This window comes from Cygnus olor, chromosome 4, assembly GCF_009769625.2.
Source record: "Cygnus olor isolate bCygOlo1 chromosome 4, bCygOlo1.pri.v2, whole genome shotgun sequence".
NCBI classification, from domain to species: Eukaryota; Metazoa; Chordata; class Aves; order Anseriformes; family Anatidae; genus Cygnus; species Cygnus olor.
Genome location: NC_049172.1, coordinates 76,159,827 through 76,184,631, shown reverse-complemented (window position 1 = coordinate 76,184,631; position 24,805 = coordinate 76,159,827). Strand labels below are relative to the sequence as shown.

At 54.0% G+C, this 24,805-nt stretch overlaps 1 protein-coding gene and 1 long non-coding RNA gene across 12 annotated transcripts in view; one reads left to right on the top strand and one right to left on the bottom strand.

Moving 5' to 3' along the window:
- EXOC6B (exocyst complex component 6B) overlaps positions 1–19,580 on the bottom strand; it is a 293,346-nt gene extending 273,766 nt beyond the window's left edge. For 4 of the 11 annotated variants that reach the window (XM_040555319.1, XM_040555320.1, XM_040555322.1 and 1 more), the window contains exon 1: positions 19,215–19,579. In XM_040555319.1, the coding sequence (XP_040411253.1) occupies positions 19,215–19,327 (113 nt within the window). In that variant the 5' untranslated portion in view covers positions 19,328–19,579. Of the gene's footprint in view, positions 1–19,214 lie in introns of all 11 variants that reach the window. The other 7 variants (XM_040555321.1, XM_040555324.1, XM_040555329.1 and 4 more) reach the window with 3 other exon arrangements.
- LOC121069282 lies at positions 1,756–15,909 on the top strand. Its single transcript, XR_005819370.1, has 2 exons — positions 1,756–2,092; positions 3,274–15,909. It is a non-coding gene; the product is annotated as an uncharacterized LOC121069282 (long non-coding RNA).
- Positions 19,581–24,805: the final 5,225 nt, after the last annotated feature.

Here is a 24,805-nt window from a genome sequence, read left to right as displayed (position 1 = left end):
TCCCAAAGCGGGTGGAGCTGCCCTGAGGCTCCTCCACGGCAAGCGCCTCGTCCAGCCCAAACACCACGGACACCAGACGCTTCCTTGGCGGTATTCAGACCGGTCTGCAGCTGTATCAGCGCTTCAGCCAGGGGCAGTGGAGGGCAAGGGGTGCCGGAGGACACCAGGACCTCGTCGCCCTTGCAGTGCCTGCTTTGGGATGCTCACAGGGCAGCACCCAACGGCAGAACCACTGCCAGGAGCACCCCCACAGCCCAGCAGCGCTTATGTCTGGCTTCTGCAGCAAACCAGCCCTCCTAGCCCTGGGTATTTCCCCCGGGACGATCAGTTTGCACATCCACTTCACCACGGAGCCAGCCCAGCGCCACGGAGGCAGAGGCAAGCAGCAGCCCCCGCGCTTTCCCGAGCTGCGTCCTGCGGAAGAGGCTTCTCGAAGCCCCGTCCCACGTGAAGATTAAAGAGCCCAGCCTGACCCCTCGTATATTTACACCTCTGCCTTGTCAAAATAGGCCTGTCATTCAGCAGCAGTTCAGAGTTCTTCCTCGGGAGGAAAAAATAAAGCCCCGGCTTTTCCTGTTTGGGAAGCAGGCAAGGGGGAAAAAAAAAAAAAAAAAAAAAAACCAGCGGTGCGCTCTTTCGATTTAAAAAGAAAAAAACAACATACACAGAGCACAGGATGTGTAAAAATAGGGCTCCTGATTAGATCAGGACAATCGACTGTTTATGAGTTCCACCTCCTCTGCTCGCTCAGGCTCGTCCCTCTCGTGTCCCCCTCTCGCTGGGGGCTCCCAGCTTTTTTTTTTGTTCATCTCCGACCAGCTCCCCAGCCTTTCCCAGCTACCTTCTCTATCCCACCTGGGAAAAAAACTACAGAAGAAGTCCAAACCCCGGTCTCTGCGTGTAACGATCGCTCTGCGGGCAGCTCACGGGCGTGCAAGTGGAAGGAGAGCCGGGTCAGCGGGGCGCGAGCAAGCACCGACCGTCCCTGGGGATCGGCGGCTTCCAGCTGGTCCGGAGCGGGAAGCTCGGGGCTGAGCAACGATCGGCGCACGGCTTCGAGCATGAGCGGCTCTAAAAATACATCCTGCGCTAAGGAGACTCACAAAAGCATGCCAAAGAGCTCATTAAAGAGCAGCGGAAGGTCCGCCGGAGTGCAAAACCGGTGCTCCGGCCTGGGAACCTCCGGCCTGGGAACGGGGAGGAGTTCAGGGACAGACACCGGGGCTGCGGCTTTCCCACGTGGGAAAGCACACCGCTGAGCCAACAGCGGGGTCAGGCTCCTCAGCACCTGCAGGGAAAGGCCAAAACACACAGGCCTGCACGCACAGACGTGGGCAGACCTCGTGTGAATCAGCTGGAGGGTGCGGGACTCGGGGCGGGTGCACGACTGGGAGCACGCTGCAATATGGGGAGCCAAAGGAGGAAGTATCCTATGGGCTGAGCTAATGAATCACCACCGCCGTGGCTTCAAGAAAATAAGGACAGAACTGCTGTCATCCAGTAAAGAGCCAGGGAACAGAGGTATTCACACACACGGCTTGCAGCGTAGGCCTAAAGCACGGAGGTTTAGCAACCCAACCCCAGTAAACCGTACATACGTTACAGCAGAGGGAGGCCAGGGCACTCTGAACAGCTGAACTGAACAGCTCTGCTCGAGTCCAAATCCTCCTAACGGCGGAGGAAACACCCCACCAGCAACCGGGAAGCGCTTGGAGTGCCTCCTTATTTTGAAGACGCAAGCGTGGCGGAAAAATGAAACCAAAAACCAAGAGCAGCCCAACTGCCCTCACGCTCGTTAAATCATCCCGCTACCAGCCCCAGGCTTTTGTCCACCTTTTGTGGTGTCACCCCAACCGGTTTCAGACGGCAATCAGCCCCGAGAGCCCCAAGCACGGGCTGGCCTCCGTGCCCCCGGGGGTTGCCGAGCCCTCGCTCGCACGCCAGCGAGCCCGGCAAAGCCCTCGAGCCACTGAAACGTAACGCTGGGCTTCTCGTGGTGTTCGTCTGCTTCTGCGGGGACTTACCTGCTTGTCACATCCCTCCTCGCCTAAAGAGCCGGCTTCTTCCGAAAACCCTGGCCAATTGCGCATTGGTAAGTTCCTCTTTTATTATACCTTTTCTGAGCAAACACGGGTTACAAAAAAACAAACAACTCGAAAGCTTTGGAGGCTTTAATGAAGCGTTTCTGCTGGAAAACCGTAATACCCAACCCACGACGGCAATACCAGCTAAAGGACTGGGTGCAAACACCCCCTTCCTGCAGATGTACTGCAAGAAACGGCCAAAAATAAATAAATAACTAATACGACCACAGCTTTTAGTGAAGAAAGTCATCCCCGGGCAGCAGTGCAGCGAACCAGAAGGAGGACAGACGTGTTTTCTGTAGATTGCCACCGCGGAGCAGCTCCCATTTCTCGCGCACACGTGAGAGCAGTTACCACGCGCTTCCCCTGGCCGCCCCGTCCAGCCCCTGGCGAGCAGATGGGCAGCGCTCAAAACCCGCTCGCTGGGCGCAGCGGGATCAGGAGATCTCCCAGGAGGTGTGTCGGCAGCACCCCGGGGACAGCCGCGGTCCTTGTGCCCGACGTGGCCACGCTGCAGCACCTGCACGGTCTCCGTCCTCTGCACCTCTCCGAGACAGGGCGAGTTTCAGGCTGCAGGGGTGTTATCAGACGCTCCGCAGCCCTAAAATCATACGGAGGAAAAATACCTTCACGTGCAACAGCTGAAGAATCGCTTTAAGATACCTAGTGCTGCCGTGACTCTCGTTTTTAGCTACTTCACCCACGAAATAACGTGGTTTTCATCAGCTGCAGAGGTAAGAGCGCTGCGTCTGTCAGTTTATTCAGCAGCTGCACACCCTATGGAAGGAAACGGGCCCCCAGACGAATGTGTCACAGACATCAGAGGTGAGAAACCACCTGTGAAACCACTCCTAAACGCCACACAGATCACGCAGCAGGACGGGCACACCCTACTTTTTGAGCCAGCCGCTGCAGGACTGCTCCTTACAGCATGGTAACGTAACTCACGGTTAATCCGCGCTGCAGAAAGCAGCGGTCTCCTCTTCAGACTGGGAACTCGGGTGAATATATCCCACTCCAATAGGAATAAGACACATCCTTTTAGCGAGACACATTCGTGTTCAAGTTCACGCGTGCACTTTGCATAGGTAAAAGCACGTAGGAAACCACGCCGGGGGCGATTCAGTACGGACAGCAGCTTCAGCCCGCTTGTAGCTTCGCGCTTAGCTGACTGCTGCTGTCCCCACAGGCACCTTCACCAGGCTGAGCTTGAGCACGGGGCTCAGCAGAAGCATCTCTGTCGGGACGTGGAAGCCCAGGGGGACGTCCGACGGCACTTCCCTGCACCGAGCATCGCCGCCTGCAGCCAGCGGTGAGCTGCTCAGACAATTCCAGCCTCCGCGGGTGGCTCCCGTTCCCCGGGCAGGCTGATTTCTGCCACCAGGCTTCCTGCGTGGTGGGCAGGCAGGGCCACGATCCTCTGCCCGTCTCGAAGCACGATGATGAGAACACGCTGCAGACTTCTCAGCAAAGAGCTGCATCCTCCTGCTGGCCTTATGCACGAGACACAACCCGCTCTGTGCCGCCACGCGGCGCGGCCGTTCCTCCCCGCCAGCAGAGCCCCTAAATGCTCGGCTCCCATCACGGCTCTCGGTTTGGGATTATTTTATTCTCTCTCCTTGGCAGGGAGCTTTATTGCTGTGTGCACAGGCAAACACCGAGCAAAGGCAAGTTATTTTTCCAATAAAAGTCACTTGGGTTGAGCCAGGCTGAATCTCATTTTGCACTTCCTGCTTTTATTTCCAGCTTCCATTTATTTTCCTGTCCCCGCCGCCGCGTCCAGCCCTTGCACTGCAGCTTTAGCCACACGTGTAACTGAAGCTGGCTGTGTTATTACCACCTCTTAAAGACTAAAGACTGTTATGCTACCTGGCTGCGCTCACAGGCCCTGAAGCAGCTGCGTCCCTCGTATTTTGCCCTTCTACCTGAATTGTCTCTTATTACCATTATTTATAGCTTCCGATAAAAATGAAAGCAGTGCCCAAGTAGCCTGAATGGATTAGTTAACCTTACACGCCAACGAGCATCCTGCATGCTGGACTTCAGACGAATCTGTACCAGACAACTCTGCCCATCAGCACCAAAAATGCTCAGAAAAAAAAAAAAAAAGGAACTGCAATAACTCCACCTGCACAAGTGAGATCCTGTTCGGGACAAGGCACAGATCCATTCACGAAGGACAACCTGAAGAAATGAGCCCGAAGCGCATTTGACTTCATCTCCGTCTCCCCAAAACAGCTATTTTTAAGGAAAATAACAAAAACACTACTTTATTTCAAGCTTATTTCACAGGGATCTCTATTATTTGGAAGAATAATATAATAAGAATAATTAGATCACATTTCCCAGGAAAGAATATTTTGTTATTTGCTTCAGACTTCCTTATTTTAGCTTAAAAACTAGAAATAAGGAAATGGACAAATAACGATTAAGTGCACAATAATGATTACGTAATGATAAATGTGCAGCAGGTCCATAAAAGGACTGAGTCGGGTTTTTGTTTTTTTTTTTTTTACCCCCATTACTACTTGTTGCAAAAGAGTTAACTTTCCACGGCGATCTACAATAGCGCCCGAAGCTTTTAGAATAAAAACACAACCCCCCCGGCATATTTACTGCCGCCTGTGGATGTGTCGCCTACCAGGTTCCCTTCCAGCGCCCGTTTTGGAATCCTCTCCAGAACAAAGCGCTTGTGAGTTGGTCTGGCACGCAACAACTCCTGGCACGGCACCAGCAAGGGACGGGCACTTTTAGCTGCTGCTTCCGAACCAAGCAGCAAACAAGCAGGGCCAGCACATTACAGAGCAGAGAGGAAAAACTGCCGGAGTTTGTGGGTTTGTTTGGGGTTTTTTTTTTGTTGTTCGTTGGGTTTTTGTGCGTTGTGACTGGTGGTTTGTTTGTTTGTTTGTTTTTTTTTGGTCAATCGATAAATTCAAAACCAAAACCCTGCTCTTAACATGATTTCACTACCAACTACTGCTAGCGGGCAGAAACAGGCAGACCCGGATGAACGGTCTACGGAAGTATTTCAAGCCTGCAAGCCTGCTTTGGCTCATCACCAGAACATTTGTATCATTTATTTATTATTTTATTTTTATTCCACCCGGGCCAGCCCGGTGCTAGCAGGCAGCATTTTTGGCCACCGGCGGCTGCCACGCAGATCGCCAGCGACCACAAGGTAAATCCACACCTGAAACAAAAAGCCCCAAGCATGGGGCAAATCGGACGACTCCAAAAATTGGGGTCCAGACCATAAACGTCCCTTTCTGTTCAGGCCACCGCAACAGACGCTTCCTGCGGCATTTCCAGCTTGGAGTGCCGGAGGAACCTCGGTGAAGGCCGCCCCGGCAGCGGTCCGGCTGCGCTGCCGGACTGCAGGAGCGATAACCAAGCTAACCACCCCGCCTGGCTTTGCTCTTGCTTTGTTTCCTAAAGAGATGTTTCCTACAGCCCTGCATGAGAGGGCAGGGTCTCCGAAAGCTCACGCTGGGGTTTTTCTAGCCCTTAAATGCAAAGGAAGCTCAATGACATCCAACGTTTCCGACGGATCCCGCCTAGAAGCGACCACTTCTCCGAGCACCCAGGGCAGCGTGGCGGAAGGCAACGAGTAACACAGGCTGCACCTCCCCGACATGAGACGGTCGAGCTCCTGCATTTCAGTGCAAGGAGCGCTCGAGCCCATGGGGTTCATTGCTCTGCCGGCCCCAAAAAGCCTCTTCTGGTCCCCACGTGCCGCCTACGGCCCAAAGACCCCCAGCAGCGCTGCGCTACGAGATGCAAGCAGAAGCGACAGCGCTTCACGTGGAATTTGAGGTCTGACTCCAAGCCGTGAAGTTTCTCCTACCTTTACGAACCTTTTAGGGAAGAAAAGCAGCACGACAGCAGCACAAGGAGGCAGAGGACGGGCGAGCCACCTGACGAGCAGCTGCGTTGGGAGGCAGAGCCACGCCAGGCACAACAAGAGGAGCCCAGGAGGCTGCGTACCCGCGCCAGCCCCTCCGGCTGCCGGGGCCAGCCCTGGTACTGCTCTGCTGCCCGCTAGCTGCGCAGCTCGTGGCACCTCAGGTCAGTTCGATGAGAAATTAAGAAGGAAAACGTTCCTCTTGTGGATGGGTAACCCCAGCCAGAGCACCGGCAATTCCCAGGCACGGTGCTCCAGCTCGAGCGGTCGGGTACGCGCACAAATCTGACCTTTGCAGGCGTGTTCTGCAACGGGATTTATCTGCTCCGTTCCGACTTGCTGACCTTCATCCTGCCCAGCCAAACACAACCACAGCAAAGGGCTCTCAGCTCCCCACGAGAGGGACAAGGCACTCCATGGACACCACCTACCCACTGCATCTTCTTCCACAGCTTCAGAAGGGCGTTGTTAAACGCCTACAGAAGCGAGCAGGGGCACAAAACACCACAAACGACAGCCCAGGACTGAGCCTGTGTTACAGCACGCAGCGCGGCAGGGCTCTCATTTCCCGGCGGGGGCCTCTGGCTCCCTGCACAGCCCCGCACCCCTTCTGCGGACGGGAAGGGGACCCTAACTCTAAAGGCCCCATAAACACGTTTTACTTCTCACCGAAGCCACGCAGGTAGAAAAATCTCTGCAGGAGTACATCATTGCAAACAAAGGGGAAAAAAAAAAAAAGTGATTTGCTAAAGACATGGCTCCAGAAGACTTGCAAGGAATTCACGGTGAGCAGACCTCTGCCCTCCCTGTAAGCTCAAAGCATTAATCCAGGATCCAGCTCCTTACCGAAGAGGCCGAGCACAAAGTTTCTACTTTTACCTGCAGCAGCGTCTTACCCACGCAGGAAAGCCCCACGAGTGGTTTCTGAGCAGCAACCACGGGTAAATTCACTCGGGATCTAAAAGCCACGAGCTCGCAGATGAAGCCAGCACGATGCTGGCTGCCAGGAAAAGGCAGCCTGAGGAGGATACCGACACCTCTGTCGGCCTTCCGCGGGGCATTGTTCCTCTAGCAAATTCAGGTTATAATCCTTTGGTGTCTGAGGCTCTCCTGATCAGGAGAAGAAAGGAATGGATTGGGAAGACGGCTCGAATGGTCTTCATGCTCGCTTGTTTCTGATAACACAGAAGGAAGCTTTACTTAATAAAGGCAATATTTGGAAGATATTCCTTTAACAGGTACCCTCTTCCAGGGGACTATACCTCCAAGGAAGCTCACACCCAAGAAATCCCTGCTTCTTATCGATTAAGAAAAAAAAAAATCTGGGACCCTGGCTCAGTTTTGGCAGCGCTGCCTCTGTCCAGGCTTGCTCCCTTCCTCACCACACCGCTCACGTGCTTCGTCTTCCAAGACGTCAGCCTGAAAGCAAAGTCCACGGCCCCGTGCATCGGCCAGAACACTGCCTCCGCGTTTCCAGGCGCCTCCCTTACCTTGGAGCTCGTCGTGACTCAGCAGAGAGGGGAAAATAAAAAAAAAAAAAAAAAAAAAGCTCCTGCCACTCAGCTTTTCCCTTTCTGTTCCCCTCGAATGGCGACAGAAATTTAAAAAAAAAGAAAAAAAACCACTGCTTCTCAGTAAACCTTTTATGGAAGACCTGGCAAATCTCTGAACCTCACGGACAGATCTTAAGGAGGAGACTCGTTCTGCTGCCTCCAGCCGCTCTGCCTGCACTCAAACAGCAACACAGAGCTCAGCACCAGGCGCAGCCACACGCTGAGCTGCAGCAGCATCCTCAGCCCCCACGCCCACACTGCACGGGGCAGCGATGTTTGGAGCTTTCTTTGTCGCAGGAAGGGAGGCAAGGAATTAATTCTGATCAGAGGAGGGAAAAGAGCTCCTCTGGGCTGCATGTCAACCATCGGCTGGCCTGGGCAGAGGAAGGCAGAAGAGGACGAGGATGTTGCAGCTCCCTTTTGGCACAGGGAGCAAAGCACTGACTGTGGGGACGTCTGGGCTCGAGGCAGCTCCCGTCCCCCACGCTCTGGATTTGCGAGAGCACGAGGAAGACTTCCCTGCTCTGGGTCAGCGGCTGATGATGGGTCTGAGCCTGTCGAGCAGCCTCCCAACTCCCCACGCCGTTGCTTAGCTCGGTCCCCACCTACTCATGCGCTCGAGGGCCCGCTCCGGCCACGTGTGCTTGTGGCACTGCGCCCGGAGAGCCCTGCTGCGACCCGAGGAGCACCCGGAGAGCCAGCAGCCCCTCTCTGGAGCCCTCTTAAGAGCCTCTCCCCACGCACAAGGCTCCCAGACTTCATTTCATTCTCCCCGCTGGCACCAGCGACAACACCGGCACGTTCACCGCCTGCTGGAGTCCAGGCCAGAAGCGAAGTATTAAAAAAACAAGAATAATAAGCCTTCAAATAACAGGTTGCTAAAGCACAGGGATTTCAGGAAGAGCGCAGCCACTTCTGCAGATGTTGACCTTTCTGTCGCTGCCGCACGCAGTTTAAAACCCCAAAAGCACCGGGCTGGCCCCGAACGCAGCCTCCTGCCCAGCTTGTTCTAGTAACTACCCCTGAGAAGCCGCAGAAACGAGGATTTGCTCGCCTGCTGCCCTGCCCCAGCGAATGCTGCCCAGCCCCTTCGGCCCTAAGTGACTGAAAGAGCACAAAGCAGCGCGCTTGCCCGAGCAAATTGCCAGCCCTAAGGCCAACCCGACAGCAGAGCTAATTATCCGTATGCTGACTTTCCAAACCCAAACCAATTTTGAAGCGGAGGGAAGGAAATTCCAGCAGACAGGCGCACGGCGCGTCCTCGTTTCTGCAAGAGGAACGGCACCTGGGAACAGGCTGGCGATTACAAAGGAGGAATTCTTTATGATGACCTAAAGCTGAATCAGAAATGTTATTAAAGGACGTTACTTCCTACGGTACATCCACGGGAAGCGGAGCAGCCTGGCCTCCCGTTTTTGGCTTTTCACGGAGCCGTGGCAGCCGCCCTACGGCGCATCGGAGCGGGGAGCACTTGACGAGGGCAGCACCCCGCGAACAACCCAGCCAGCCCGCTGCCTCCGACGAGCCCTCAGAAAGGAGGGCAGCCAAAAGCCGGCTGAAGGAACTGCTCTGGCAGAAAAAAACCCTCCTGGAGGCTCCTCGAACCCAGCGAGAGCAGCACGAGCTATCCCCAGGAGCTCAGGCACGCGCCTGCTGGAAACACCTCGAGCGCCACGCACACGGGAGCGAAACCAGCCTCGCAGAGGCGCTGCCGACACGCTTACTCAGACGAGGTGCCCCACAGCTAAGGTTTTAGGCTTCCCAAATTGTTGCGTTTGAGTCAGGACAGCTCCGGAAGGTGCCTCAGCTCCCAGCCTCTGAAGCATTCGGAATCTGCGACGCAGCCCCGTAAAGCCCCAAACCCCACACCTCTGTGGGAGCAGGAGGAAAACTCTCACACGCACAGAGGAACACAAAGAGGAACGGCGTGAAAAAGGAAATTAAAAAGGAACAGCTAGAAGTATTAAGAGCTTGGGGGCGGCAAGATAACTGCTTAAGAGACGTGTTTATATGCTCCAAGCCAGCAGTACACTAACGACGAATAAAGGCTTCAAACGCTCACGTACACACGCACCCCCTCAGCGGCAGGAAAGGTTTTCAAGGAATAAGAGAAAGATTTTCCAGCTCCGCAAAATTGAAGAGCACAAATCCCAGTAAGCTAAATGCAACTGCAAGATAAGCTATTAAAAAAAAAAAAAAAAGACTTTTTAAAAGCTAATTTTTTAATATACGAAAACCTGTAACTTACTCAAACAGCAGAGGGAGGAAACCTGCCAGAGCAAGCAAGGGGGTGGGAGCTCTTCGGGAAAGCAAACCCGGCGTGCAAGGGCTGGCAAAATGCTCCGCTGCGTGCCACCGGTGGGTCCAGGGAGCTTCTGCACCGAAACCTCTCCTGCCGCCACCGACCGAGGCGTTAACAGAAGGTGCTGAGACCAGCGCAGCAAAACGAACAGTTGCGTTTGCTCACACGCGCGTAGAACTGCCCGGCCACGAACACGGCATCAGCAACAACCTACTGCTGACGTCGCTGTTACTGCGAGAGGAGCGAAAGACGGAGAACACGACACCCATTTCCGCGGCACGCGAAGAATCCAGCCCGCTGCAGAGCGCTGAACGTGACTGGGCGGAGCAGGAAAAGGCTTCCTTACAAAACTGTTAGCAAACTTGTAGATGTACAATACGGGAAGGAGGGAACAGCTGCCTCGGGTGGCATTCATGGAGTTTATTTACCAGCGCTCTTTGGAGGAGTCAGGCTTGTTAACCAGGGGCATCTGGTCAACACTCGCGTGTTAAAAGCACTCAAAACTCCAAGGAAAAAAAAAAAAACAGACGGTTGATTTTCATCTAGTTTGTTGTGCTTACCAGCGGTTTGAAGAAGGCCAGAGGCGGAGGGCACAGAACTGTTCGGTTTGATTAGCCCCAAAGCAAAAAGCTGCAGGGGATCTCACAATGCCACTATCAGGTGAGAGAACAACAATAAATTCAGTGTCGGCAGCCTAAAGCAGGGCGCTTGCTGGGGAGGAAGCGGGGACAAGCCCTTTGTCATACACCAGCAGCGAGGGGCCCCAAATTAACTGCGGCCACCGAGGAGGAAAGACGGGAGTGTTATTAGGGCCACACTGCCAGCAGGGCTGGCTCAGGCCAGAGAGACCCCAAGGAACCATGAGCAGAAGGGAAAGCAAAGCCCAAAACATCACCGTGCCGCTTAATCCAGCTCAAGAACCGAATCTGCACCTTCATCACTACGTGCAGCTCGGATCTTCCCAGCGTCGCTGCAAAAAGGTGAGAGCTCTACGAGAAAAGATGCCAGGAAAAGCGACAGAGATCGTGGGCGATTCAGAACAGCGCTAGCAGGAAAACTGACTGAATTGGTTCAGAGCTTCCAGCTTGGAAGGCGAAACAAGAAAAATAGACAGGGAAACGAAGGGAAAACAAAAAAAGGCAACAACTGAACAACAATTTCTCATAATCCTTCGTGACAGCCCAGGCCTTGTCCTAGCAGAAAACAATTTGAAGCCCTCAAGAAGTACACAATGCGCAACTAAGCTGCAGAATTCATCACCTTGAAAGGTTTGAATGTTAGAGCAATAGCCGGCTGAGTGATGAGACGGGGAAAAGACCCGTCAGAAGCTCGCGAGCAGAGCGGTGCTGGTGCAATCCGAGCAGCGAACTCCGAAGGACAGACCGAAGAAACCAGACGCGTGTGCCCGTACCTGCTCTGAACTCGGTTCGATAAGCACCCCTTCCTCACGGCCGTCGGAGACAAAACAACGAACACGAAGGGCCTTTGATGTGACCGGCACAAACATTTGCAAGATTTTCTTAACTATCCATCAGAGGGCAACTCCTTACGTTTATCCTGAGCCCCCACTGCTGCAGCTGTAGTCCAGACCTCAGTAACACACAGCAATACTGTAAGAATAATATACAGCAATTCTGCGGTTTTTATTTAATAAAAAAGCTCTTCTTCATCTTTTCAACAGTCTGTCCTATATCTGAAGATGAATTACATGCCCGCCTTGTCTTCTCTGGGTTAAGCAATCCCAGTCATTTCATGGTTTTTTCCTCAGAGGCTGTTTTTGCTCTCCTCTGGGACGAGGGAATCACAAAAAAACGTATTATTAGGCTTCTGCGTCCACAGAATAAATGTCCATTTTATTTAAAAAAAAAAAAACTTCCAACCACTGAAAGTGGAATCGGGAGGAGCACGACAGCAGGGACAGAGCAGGTAGCGTTCAACGCCGCAGGGCCGGCTTCCAAAGCAGCCCAGCAGAGCTCCGAGGAGGAGCCCGGCTGCCAGCCCCGAGGAAATACTGCGAAGTCACACGCAGCGACAGCTCCAGAGGACAGCAGCGCGGACTCCTACGGCAGCTTCTCCCTAACGGTACCGGGGAAATCTCTCCCTTTAGCTTACGACCTCACAACACTGCCGCCAGGCATCAAAGGTGCCCGGGGGGTAAGCAGAGAAACAAAGTCGGTGAGCTGCAAGAGCCCAGACACACTTCCACAGCCCCCGGAACAGGAACAGGCACTCGATAATCTGCCCCTTGACAGTGATTCATTAAATTCCAGAAAGGAATGTACTTCTGTGAGAGAAAGGAAGAAAAACGCAAGCTATAAATAACCGGGCAGCACATTCCCGCAAGCTGTTCCCTTCAGCCTGCACCGGGGTGCGGACTGAAATAAAAAGGGTTACACAATTATAGGGATTCGCCGTCCCAAAGCGGTTTCCAGAACCTTAACGCTGCAAGCGAGGAATTATTCCTAAAAGCTGGCGTCGTGAAGTGAAGCGTACCTCCAGGCAGGGCTTGCCGTGCCATGCGCGTCCGTCTCCTGACGTACCTTTAGTGCTGGTGCTGAATTACTTCACAGGAGCCCTCGCTGGTTATTTTTCTTTTCCTCTCCACAGCAGAAAACACGGAGCTGAAGAGCATCAGCCTGACCAGAAGGGAACACTAATATAATTCAAGCAGCACTGCAACGAGCTGTCTTTTAAAAGACACTTAATTACGTGCATATGAACAGCGGCACAGGCTCGTTTGCAGGAGATTGCAGTTTCCCCGTCTGGGTGGCAGGAGAACGGGCTGAAAGATGCTTCAAAAGATCCCGCGAGGCTTTTATTAGCAGACAATTCACAGTTGCTACAAGCAGCTTCCTGAGCGAGCTCTGCGGGCAGCAGTCAGCGTCTGGACGGGCTGTGCCCTGCCGCTTCTCCGCCGCGCTCCCTCGCCGGCGGCCGGCCCTTGGCGCTCGCCGCACGTAGCGCGGAGATGGGACGGGCACAGCCACCCGAAGCAGCTGGAGGGCACCAAGCGGCGGCCACGACACCTCGGTGAAGTTTTGCCTCCGCAAGTCCGCTCAGCTGTCTGCCTCGGGGGATTTTTATTTTTTTTATTTTATTTTTTAAAACGGATGCTGCGTGTAGTTTTTGAGTGCTCTTCAGTTCTTACCCGGCTTGGGACCTCGATGGGGAACTTCGTGGCCGGTCCCAGCACGCGTACGAGAAGATCCCAACCCTGCTCCACGCTGCCCTGCCCTCCTGCTCGGCTGGAGGACAGCGCAGCAGTCGCAGCCGCCTGCCACCAGCGTTGGTAGGCGCGAGCAGGAGGGTGCCCACCGTGCCCTCTTCGCGCCTCCCCGCGGAAATACTCAGCGGGAAGCTCCTAAACCCGCCGCCTGTCGCTGCCCCTCGCTCCACATCTGCGACGCAGACCCTTATCCTCGTCTCACCCACGGCAGCAGACGAGGACCAGCCCGGCTGCCCGTCCTGCCCAGCACCCAGCCCCGAAGGCTGGCACAGCACCGCTGCTCCTGCTCCCTGCCGACACCCCAAAAACCAGCTCCGCTCCCCAGCCGAGCACCCTTCTGCCAGGTGAGGAGCTGAAGCAGCTCACAGAGGGCAAAGCCAAGCCGTGGATGTCAGGTATCTGACAGCACAGCTGGCCCCCAGACCCAGCCGTCACATCCCTCGTGCCACCCACCCTAGGCACTGGGATGCCACAAAACGAGCCCGAGATGAAGCGGGGGGCGAAGTGATCCAGCCGAAATAATGAAGTGGGAAAGGGGAGGGCAGTGTTTCCGCACCCACCTGAGCCCTGCGCCACGCTGACACCTGGGAGGAGGAAATGAAAGACGGGGAAAAACGCCTGTGGCAGTGCCAGCTGCCAAGCCGTGCCCCGTAGCCCCGGGAGGCACCCAGCACTCACCTGCCGGCTTCGTGCCCACCTTCGCAACACAAGAGGGCAGGGCAGGGCAGGACGAAGACACCCGGCTCTCATAAGCTTTTGGTTTTTTATGTAGCTGGGTCATTTTTTCCACCCAGCCCCATTGCCGATGGGGTTTACCAAGGACGCACCTCCCAGCTGAGGAGGCGCTGGGCGCTCAGAGGGACTAACGGGAGCCCCACCACCTGCCTGGCCCTGAGAGCCAAGCCCCAGTTTTCAGAGCTCTGCACCAGAAAACGGAACGGGACAGGCACAGAGGCTGCGACAGAGCCAGGACCCCAGCAAGCTGCTGCTATTCGTCCTGCAAAACAACGGCTCCAGCCCGGAGCAGCGAGAGGGGAGCTTGGGGCGCCCCCAAAACCAGCGCGGAGCCTCGGCGCTCAGCCGGCAGGACTGCCATGCTACTTTCTTTACTCCCAGAAAATATTTTTATTTGTTATCCCTTTGAATCAGGAGACCCAGAACGCTACACGAGGCGGCTGAGGACCTCCGGCTCCGGTGTTGAAGCAGGACCACGGCACGGGGCGGGTGCAGGCAGCAGGATGAGCACGGCACGGTGCCGGGATGATAAAAGGGTCGGCCAGGCAGCTACGGGTCAGCCGGGACGACGCTAATCCCAAACACAGTCGTGGAAAACTCGATAAAGGATTAAGAGAATAGAGCCTAATTACAGTCCTGCTTTAATCTCCGCCGAGAGCTGCTTAGGAGAAACTACACCCTATCAAGTGGGCTCAGTTTCATTCTTAGGTTAAACAACTCTGTAATCTCCCCAACAAGCACAATTAGCAGACAGACACCAAACTCCTGTTAAAAGTACAGTTCTGTATCAAAGCACGCAGGGAATGACTAATTGCTGTTTGAGATCTAAGGTTTGTCAGCTTTCTGAAGGGGTTCAGGTAAGTACAAGCCCTAGCGTAGCTGATAAAATCTCAACCACCGAGGAACAATCCAGAAAGTAAATATATATCTCAAAAGAAAAAAAAAAAAAAAACAAAAAAAAACGATGATATAATTTGCAGATGACACAAAAGCTGGCAGAGTAACAGCGCCTGAAATCAGGCAGCTACGGAGAACAATCCCTTGCAAACCTCGGTCCTTCCCAGCAGCTCACGCTGCAGCAGCCTCCAGTACAAAGGTACAGGCGGAGCCACGAGGAGCACGATCCACAGCTTCCAGCAACTGAATTCCCAAGAAAACAGCTCCGCATGAAGTACTAAACCCTGCTCTAATGCTGAGGAAAAGACAGCTGCTCCAAGCTCTCAGGGTATGAACAGGAGACTACTCCGGAGAGCACAGACAGAATTTTACCCGCACCTAAAGCGCTGAGGAGGCAGCGGGAACGCTGTGGCTATGTCTGTGTGGCCGGAGGGGTTTTTGCTTTAATTTATCGAACACTGCTTAAAAATTCTTCCCCGATTTCTAAAAGCTGCCAGTGCAGCTTGAGAGCAAGAAAGGCAAGGCATCTGAAGCAGCGGCCGATTTAAGAAGCTCGAGCCGTAGAACTGCAAAGCAGATTAAGAAGTCACTTGCAAATCCAAGCGCCCACTTTAACCGTGAGATGACATCGGCTGCTAAAGGACACTGCAGAGTAACAGGGGAAGCGACAGCAAAATATCCGCAGGCTGAAACCCAAAAAAGAAAATGCAAAATGATCAGCAAGTCATACAACCACACGGGCTCGTCCGTCGGTGACGGGCTGAGCACGGGGAGAAGCGAGTGACGCTGCGTGGCCCACGTACACGGGCTGTCGTACAGAATAACCCCGCTGCTTCGCCTGCCCTTACCCCGTACCGGTCTGAGTCATTCGTTTATGATCTGGGAGCACAGCACAAAACAGGGAGCTGAAGATAAGACATTATATGTGAAGAGCTAGGGAGAAGTTAGAAAAAGTCACAGAAGGCAGTAAAACAGCATTAGCTACGTGATAACCTTTGTGTGTTTTAGGGGAAGCAGCAGCGGTGAGATATTTCAGGACAAGCACTCAGCAAACGCTGCACGAGGTTGCACGGTGAGGGACCAGCCTCTTCCCCTGAGTGACTTCGGGTTAGAAAGTGCAGAGGCGTCCAGCAGCGAGGGCGACGCAGCAACCAGCCCCGCTCACGGTGACCGCGGCTACATCGTGGTCCAGCACTAGCTCCCTCTCACTGAGAAAAAACATACCAGGGGGAGAAAAAGCTCGCTGAAGAGCAACAAACTTCACGGGCCAATTGGGCGTAATAAAAATGAGAGCGCTCTGAAGTCACAGCTCAGTCGAGAGGAGCTTTTAGGCCGGCAAGTTTCCTTTTCCCTCGAAGGTTACCTGACCCCGCAGATTTACGCGATTCTTAGAAACCTGGAGAGAGGAGATCCAAAAATACTCTGCAGAATCAAGGAGCATGACAAGAGGGGGAAAAAAAAAAAAAAAAAAGAGGAATTAGAACAGCAGAAGGAAGTGGAATTAGGAGCAATGGATATAATTAGTAGGGGCTGAATAGCAGGAAAGACATCCTGAAATGCATTATTTGGATTCCAGGAGCATCGCAGACTCGAGGGGGTCCCCACAGAGACTCGCTGAACTTGCTCGGTGTCCTCCTTCAGACACAGCGGCATTTGCTGTTCAGGTATTAATCTATACGTACATACGAAACAGAAATTAAATGTATGTATTTGAGAGAGCCCTCGACAGCATCTGAGCCACCAGTGTAGCAGGCCACGAGACGGGCCCAGCTCATCACACAGCCCAGCGCTGTCGCAATGCTTCCTCACATGCCCCCGTCTCCCGTTTTATATTCAGAACGAAACGGCTCTCGTTGGAGAGGGGCAGGCTTTGTCCCACATCTGCACAGCGCCTCGCACAATGGAGTCCCGGCCCATCCTGCTGACTCCCAGAATCACAGAAAGAAAACAGCAGAAAAATAGGGCTGGAAGGGACTTCAAGAAGGCATCTCGGCCTTCCCCCGCCCCAGGGCGAGAATTACTACACTTGCTTTTTTTTTTCTTTTTTCTTTTTTTTTTTTTTTCCCCAACAGAAAACTCTCCCTGATGGGTGGGACACGAACCCACCCAGACAGATGAATTAGTTGGACCTTAACTTTAACATCTTAACCCCTCAGCCACCCTCTGATAATACCAATTCAGCACCGAGCCCCTACAACACGGGGCAGCTGCAATCACGGTATCTAACTCTGCCATGTCAGACGCTGATAACGGTGCAGTTCTGCAAACAAGCCCGTGCTGGAGGTAGGAGCCCAGCAGCGCAGCCTATTTCTGAACCGTGTTTCGGGACTGCTGTTCCTAGAAGGGAAGGCAGCCCGGCTCCTGAGACACACTTCTTCCATGATGCTTCCCAGCAGTGAGTCACCTTTTTTTTTTTTTTTCCCTCAAGTTTCCATCATCCACATTCCCGGACTCTCCAGCACATCATGTTTACCCCGAGCTGCTTCAGTTTAAACTCCAGAAATCCTTGGAGCAGGTAGCATTTACGCTCGTGCAGATACCAGTCCTCCTGATGAAGTGCCACTGCTGAAGTTAACGCAGCAAAGGACAAACCTTGCTTCGCCCCAGATGCTCATTAGTGTTTCTTCTGTGGGTATGCAAAGATAGATATAAAGCCTCCACATCTAGCCTTAATATTAAGGAACAAGACTAACTGCGCTCAGCTCTACGAAATTGAACAAGAAGAACCACCCACACTCTTAATTCTGGCAGTTCCCAGCCATTCTAACCAGTTTTTTCAGTTTTGTTAATAGAGCTAACGCCATTCAGCTTACCTTTAAAGGTTTACAGAAGAACTTCAGAAATAAAACTGCGAAGTCAGAAAAACTAAACAAAGAGGCAACCCTTCCAGCAAGACGAACTCAGCATCCTATTGATCCACACACAAAAAGCTTTGCCTTTAACTTTCTGCCTGCACTGGAGCATCACTGCACGTCAAACAGCTTAAATCCATTTATTTTTAAAGAAAGCCACCTGAGTCATTTAAAACCACGATTCTGGAAAACTTAAACATTGAAAAGAAAGGAAGGGCTGCCACGGAGGGGATGGGACAGGAGGCTGGAGGTCTGTTTATACCTAAATGCTCTCACCTGGCACCGTGATTGCAAGTTCAGCAGCTCCTGGGCTGATAGAGAGAAACCGAAAGATGAAGGTGAAACCCTTACAGCGAGCTATAAACAGCCTCTGCCCGTTTGTATCATTAACCTCCCAGCAGATAACGAACACATTTGTGCCCGGCGTTACGAGTAATGCGTTTTGGTTTTCACATGAAGTTCCCTGGGGAACTTGTTTTACTTTAAAGGGGGGCAGGAGGTGCTCGCAGTTTGCTGAATCAAGCCCGTGGCTTCTATCGGGACCGCGATGCTACCAGCATGGCGCCTGCTTAAACGGGCAGAATTTATCTAAAATATCACAATTAAAAATAAATACATCAGACGATTTCTCCTGAGAAGCGGGCTTCTGTGGAACAGCCAGCTCGCACGTCTTTCCAATTAACAACGCAGCAGAAACCCCTGCTGCAAAACCCTAAAGGGCATCGCAAAGAAACCCGTACGGGGACCAGCAGCAGACCCAGACCTACAGGCAGGAGCAGGAGGGAGAAGAAAAGCTCAGGGACGGAGCTGCGGGGCAGGCGGCTGCCTTCACCTGCGCTCCTCGGACAGGAGAGCACGGCAGCGGGGTCTGCCAGCTGACGGACACTGCAAGAACCGCTGGAAAAAGATGTTTAAGGGGAGAACAAAGGAGCCGTTAAGCAAACGGAAGCATTAACTCATATCATCGTCGGGACAGTAATTGTGCCCGCACCACAGCTCCGCAATTAGTCATGGTTTTTGTGAAGCAAATACAGATCAACAAAAAGGGCGGACAACGGTTCGAAGAATAACTTTGACAAGTCCTGGGATACGGGCAGCAAAATCCTCGTGCCCCTTCTCCCCCCTGTGTCCTGCCCGTCCTACAAGTGCCACCACGGGCTGTGTGACAGCTCGCCATCGTCACCTGGGGACGAGCACGCTGCCGGGGGGGGGTGGGGGGGCTCGAAGGAAGCAGGCCCCGAGAAAGGGATGAAGTGGTCCGACACCCAACATGTCCTCACAGCACAGCTGCGTGTGGCGAGGGGCAAAGCAGCCCAGGGACAGAAGGCGACATCGCCCAAAGGTGGCGAAGGAGAAGTCGGAGGACCAAGAGGGGCAGGCAGGTGGCAGGCCAAGGTTCGCCCACCCCAACGCCTGCACCTCCCATGTCCCCGACCCCAGGGGGCTGGGGGCTTCGCACCTCTCCCGAGGGCTTTCCCCCTGCAGAAACAAATCCCATTTCTCCTCACACAGCCGCGAAGCGCAGCCCAGGGCCGGGGATGTCCCCTGCGGGCCTCGGGCAGGTGCCACCTGCCGGCCCCGCCGCCCACCGGGGGAGCACCCCGGGGTGCCCCCAGCCCCAGGGGTGCTCCCCCAACCCCGGGGGTGCCCGGGCCGGGCCGTACCTGAGCGTGGGGCCGATGCAGGCCGTGTCGGTGCTCTCGATCTCCCGCAGGATCCGTTCGTGCTCCGCCGCCGTCTCCAGGCTCTCCAGCTCCGCCATCTTCCCCCGCTCCATGGAGGAGGAGGAGGAGGAGGAGGAGGAGGAGGAGGAGCAGGGGGAAGGCTCCGGCGGGCACGCAGCGAGCCCAGCCCGGCCGGGCCGAGCCGAGCCGTGCCGAGCCGACCCTCCTACCTGCCGGTCCTCCCCGCTCCGCTCAGCCCGGCCCTGCCCGGGCACGCCGGGAGTTGTAGTGCGGGGAGCCCGGGGGAGAGCCGGGGCCTGCGGGGCCGCTGCGAGGAGCCCGGCCCCGAGCGGGGCGGGGAGAGCCCCGGGACCGGCCCCCGGAGGGGCGGCCGGAGGGCGAGGGAGGCGGGTGTCCGTGCTCCGTGAGGGGAAGGGCGGGGAGGCCTCCGACATGGCCGCGGGTCCCTGAGCTGGTCGTGAGGGGTCGCAGCCCCACGGCAGTGACAGCCTCCATGAGGGGACGCAGCCCCGTGGCAGCGACCCCATGTGTCATCCCCCGTGAGGGGACACAGCCCCACAGCAGTGACAGTCTCCATGAGGGGGGACAGCCCCCTGGCTGTGGCATTATGCCATGTTCCCTTGAGGGGGCGCAGCCCCATCGCAGTGATATTCTCCGTGAGGGGTCACAAACCCATAGCAGCGACATCCTCCATGAGGGGACACAGCCCCATGGCAGTGTCCCTTGTGCCATGTACCCTTGAAGGGACACAAGCCCACGGCAGTGACCCCATGACATCCCCCACGAGAAGTCAGAAACCCACAGCAGTGACATCCTCCATGAGGGGACACAGCCCCACGGCATTAAACCTACGCCATGTCCCCTTGAGGGGACACAGCCCCATGGCTGTGGCCCCATTGTCACCTACCATGAAGGGAGGTTCCCTTCATGGCCCCAGTGAGGGGACACCCCCATGGGAACATGCCTGTGCCATGCCCCAGGAGGTTCAGCCGCCTCACCATTCTCCCCCAGAGAAGAGGAGCGCTCCCTTGCGGCGCTTTGTGCCCTCTGCCATCTTCCCCATGAGACTGTCCCCAGCTTAGCCCCTTCCTACGGATGTGCCCAGCGGGACCCCAGTCCAAACTATCCTCATCCCCCTCCCACCCCATTGCAAGGCCCCTACCATCACCCTAGGGAGGAAGGAAACACCCAGACCAGCCCTTTGGGTGTGTTTTGGGGTAACTCTCAATATCACTGCCATCCCACAGGACAAACCTCCTTTCACCCTGAACCCCAATAAGTGAGGTCACCCCCATCCTGAAACAGTGCCATTGACTGTGGGCTGAAAAAAAAAAGCTTCCCATGACTCTGAACCGCCTTTCAGCTCGATCTTATGGTGTCTCACCAGCTGCCTAATTGCAGCCCCTCCTTGGCCACTGTCAGAAGCGGCTCAACCTCAGAGGTGCCTTCACCCAAGGACACCACAGAGCTTCCTACAGAGAGTGCTGCCAGCCTCCAAAAACAGCCTTGGGTGTCAAGGTCTCCTTGAGAGCTTGCTGTGGCTCCCAGCGCTAATCTCTCCTAAAATGGCTGGTTATCATTATTATTATTATTTTGTGTATGAAAGCTATGTGTTATCCCAGCTATGTGCTATCACTGGGTTGGGTGCCAGGAGATCCCATGGTCTGCGAGATGCACAGCGGGTTAAGTGTGATGTATAATGGGATGAATAGCAGAAAGGGCAGGCTACACATGCTGCCGAGGGTTTCTGCATTTGCTTTTGTTGTTTCATGCTCTGAGATATAAATAAACTGAGTTAATTGTAAGAGCACGCCTCTGGCTTCCCTCACTGTGGCTTTCTAAGAGGCTGAGCACTGCTGGTCTGATTATCTCTGTATCATCCCTTGAATTAAATGAGAGGATGATAAAAGAACTTCCCAAAACATTATCCGTGCATGACTGTAACGAAACAAGAGTGGCAAGGAAAGCCTGACAAAAACTTTGTTAGCTCATATGAAGTTCACCAGCTCTTGCATATCATGCCTACGGCTGCCAAACACGGTGTCGTGCGAGACCAGATGGATGTCGCTTCGGATGTGTTAACACCAGTGAGGAAATCTGTACTCTGATGGCAGTCACCATGGAGATCCGATAGAAGCTTTCCGAGGACCAGAAGCAAAGAGACACGTCAGTGATATAATGGAGGCAGATAAAAATAGCTGGGCAATTTCTGAGCCCAGCAGACGTAGCATTCCCCCAGGGCTGGTTCGGGATCCAACGGGAGGGGAGCGCTGTGCATTTTGCGCCTGCCTCCGCCGGCTGCTCCACAGAGGCGAGCTGGACTCTCCTCCTCGCCGGCGCGCCAGGAGCCTCATGCTTCCAGCACCCCTCCTCGCAGGTGCAGCCCCCCGTGGCAAAGCAGAGCGAGGAGATCGGCTGGGATTCAGACTGCTCTGGACTTCAGACCTCCAAGAAGAGCTGCCTGTGGCTACAGGAAACATATAATGCACTGCTCGGCATGCGATACGTGCCCAGCTCCAGTGTGAAATCCACAGATACTACCATCTACCGCTGCTAGCAGCTAAGAAGATTACTGTTTTCCTTCAAATTAGTAGTGGTCTGAGCCAATGTTCCTGAAGTCAGTGGTAAATATTACATTGTCTTCACTGAGCCTCAGAAACAGGATTAAACACCAGAGGCTGAGTGAGCAGCTGGCGGTGGCGCTTGATGGTTTCGGTTACAGTATGAGAGCTGCAAGGAATGACACCAAAGCCAGGTCTGATCCTGAACGCTCGGCTAGGTAATGGTGCCACCACAAACACCGCGCTCAGCAGGGTCTGGTTTTCTGTTCTGAGCACACTGCTTGGTCCACCACACCTTACTACAAGGGCTTTGAGCCTGGAGCTAGGAACTTACAAATAAATTTGTCACCCAACTCTGACATTTACTCCGTTGTTAACTTCGGTCTTACGGTCCTGTACCAGCAGAAAAAAAAAAAATCCTGGAGAAAAACAGAGCATTAACCTCCACAGAGGAACATGGGAAGGTATTATGAGACATGGTAGCACTGTCTAAAAAGAAATGTTTGGTTTTTAATTGAATTAAAGCAAATAAATATATATATTAATTTACCGGCAAAGCCTCATGTTTTTTCTCAAGGGGAAAGCACCAAAAATATTTCCATAGATTCATAAATATTCATGGCAAATGGGGAAGGAGAGGGATATTTTTATCTTGTAGCAGGACCTCCTGAGAAGCACTAACCATAGATTTTCAGTGTGTCAAGTGATTTCCAAATCTGTGGTGAAATGTGAACATACTTTAAGGGAAAACCTAGTGCTGTTTTAGATGCCATACAATATCCCACCTGGACTCCAGCTGCAGACCTCTCTAAGCCCGTACCTAGTAGAGTCAAAACACTGCTGTGATCCAGTGTTTGGTGTTTGGGTATGGTCCTGGCATCTGGGATCACCCAGCCTTCTCTTTGATCAGCTGAACAGACCGAGTTTGTGGAGCCTTTCACCCTACGGCATGTTTTTACTAATTTACTCGTTCATGCATTTTTTTGCAAAAACCCGTCCATATTTCAAGATGTTAATTCTCAGTCCATGGAGGCCAGAAGTGGACAGAGCAGTGGCTCTAGGAAGAAGCACGAAGAGAATATAAACCACCTGGTCCTCCCAAATGGTGTGTTCGTACCATCGCGGGGGCCATTAGCCAGTCCCACCGGCCACGGCGTCTCGCCGAGGCTGGTGTTCAGCTGTTTAGCCACCATCACCTTCAATTCTCCTCAGGTCACTGCCACCTGGGATAAAATTTTCCATTCTGCACAAAAAGCTCCATTCTTTGTCCCTGGACACAGGGCATTCGGTCACCTTCAGATGAATTTTCATTGCTTGCGCCTGGCTTACTGACATGGCGTGTCTGGGATGTGCCCTTATTATTTGTTGCCACACAAACTTTGTGTCATTTGAAAGCCTGTCCACAAGAAGTTTATTTATCCTTGCCAGTCACTGACATAAGCATTCTGCATTTGTATTGTTCTAATTTATTAATCAAATCATCATGCAGAGCCAACACAAATGCATCAAAGATGTCTGTTACAAGCTCATAATCCCATTAAAAAAATGATATCACTTGCCTGACAGATTCTATTTCCCTAAAAACAATGTCAGCTGACAGGAACTCTTTTATGTTCTTTTAATTTCCGGCTAACGAAGTTCCATATCAGTAGGTACATTATTTTTATGGGGCAGGCATCAGCCTGACGGAGCTTTCAAAAGTCCCTTTTAATCCCTGACCTCCCTTTAGCATTTTTCCAGTTCCACACTGGGTTGTAATTCTGTCATTTCACTGGATGGATACCACTGACAGAATTTCTTTCATTTATTATTTTTTTTTTGAAATCCCAACAATCTCTTTCTCATTGTGCTTGCTTTGGTGGTCCCTGGTTTTTCAGCTTGTGCTGTTATTTTGCTGAACTGCTTCCAACAGCTCCTGGCATCTCTGTGTCCCTGCTGGTGTCCCCGCTCTCGCTGCTTGTCCCGTCCCTTCCGCTCACTTCCACGGTCTTCGGACCCAACTTTTGGAGGAGCCGAGTTTGACCCGCTCAAGAAATGGTACGTGGGCGTGATGGCAGGCTCATTTTCTTTTGGTCTCGCCCGTGTCATTCAGGAAAACATTTCACCTTGAAATAAGAGGGGTGGAAAACTGATCCGTGAATGAAAACGGGAAGGAACAAGGCACACTCCGTGACAAAATAGCCGCCTGCAATGTCGGGTACTCAAATCATCCCTGCGGGCTGGTCCCTTCCCCTGTGCTGGGTCACTGGCAGTGCCCCCCGACCTGCCAGCTCCCCAGTTTCCCCAGCCCCGATCCCTCATCCCAGCTCCTCTTTTTAAGCGGCGTACTTCCATTTCCACAGCACCACGCAGCTTCGACCCTCGCTGGTCTCCCGGAGCCGCTGCTGCTGCCCTCGCTTCTCCTCCTGGCCCCCAGCCTGCTCCTGCTCCCACCTCTCCCTCCTGCCTTTACCAAACCCGTCACCATCACCTCGTTTGCAGCCGGGCTGTGCATCACCATTCACCTCCTCCTACCCCAGCGCATGAAACTATCCCAGAAAAGCCGCCTGGCTTTTCCAAACCAGCAGGAACGACGGAGGCCAACCCTCAAGGCACCGCGGGCGAGCTTTGCGCGCTCGGCCAACCCCTCCTGTTTACCCTGGGCGTGCAGCAGCCTGCTTTCCTTCCCCAGGGCCGACCTTTAGCCCCGCTCCAACCACCCGGGGAACAAAGCCCCGCAGCCCCGAGAGGTGCCCGCGTCTCATTCAGCCGCCCGCTGCGGCTTCCCCCCGCCGAAACCGCCCCGCGCAGACGAAACGCGGCCGTGCCCGGCCACGGGGAGCTGGACGCAGGGCTGGAGGGTGGCAGAAGCCTTTCAGCAGCCGCCGCTTTGGGAAGGGCAGCGGCTGGCTCTGCACCCACCGCCACCGTCCCACACACTGTGCTGCCACCCACGGCAGCGGCAGCAGCAGCCGGCCGGGGGGTTCGGAGGCTCGGGGCAGTGCTTCCACCCCGGCTGTGCCGCTCTCG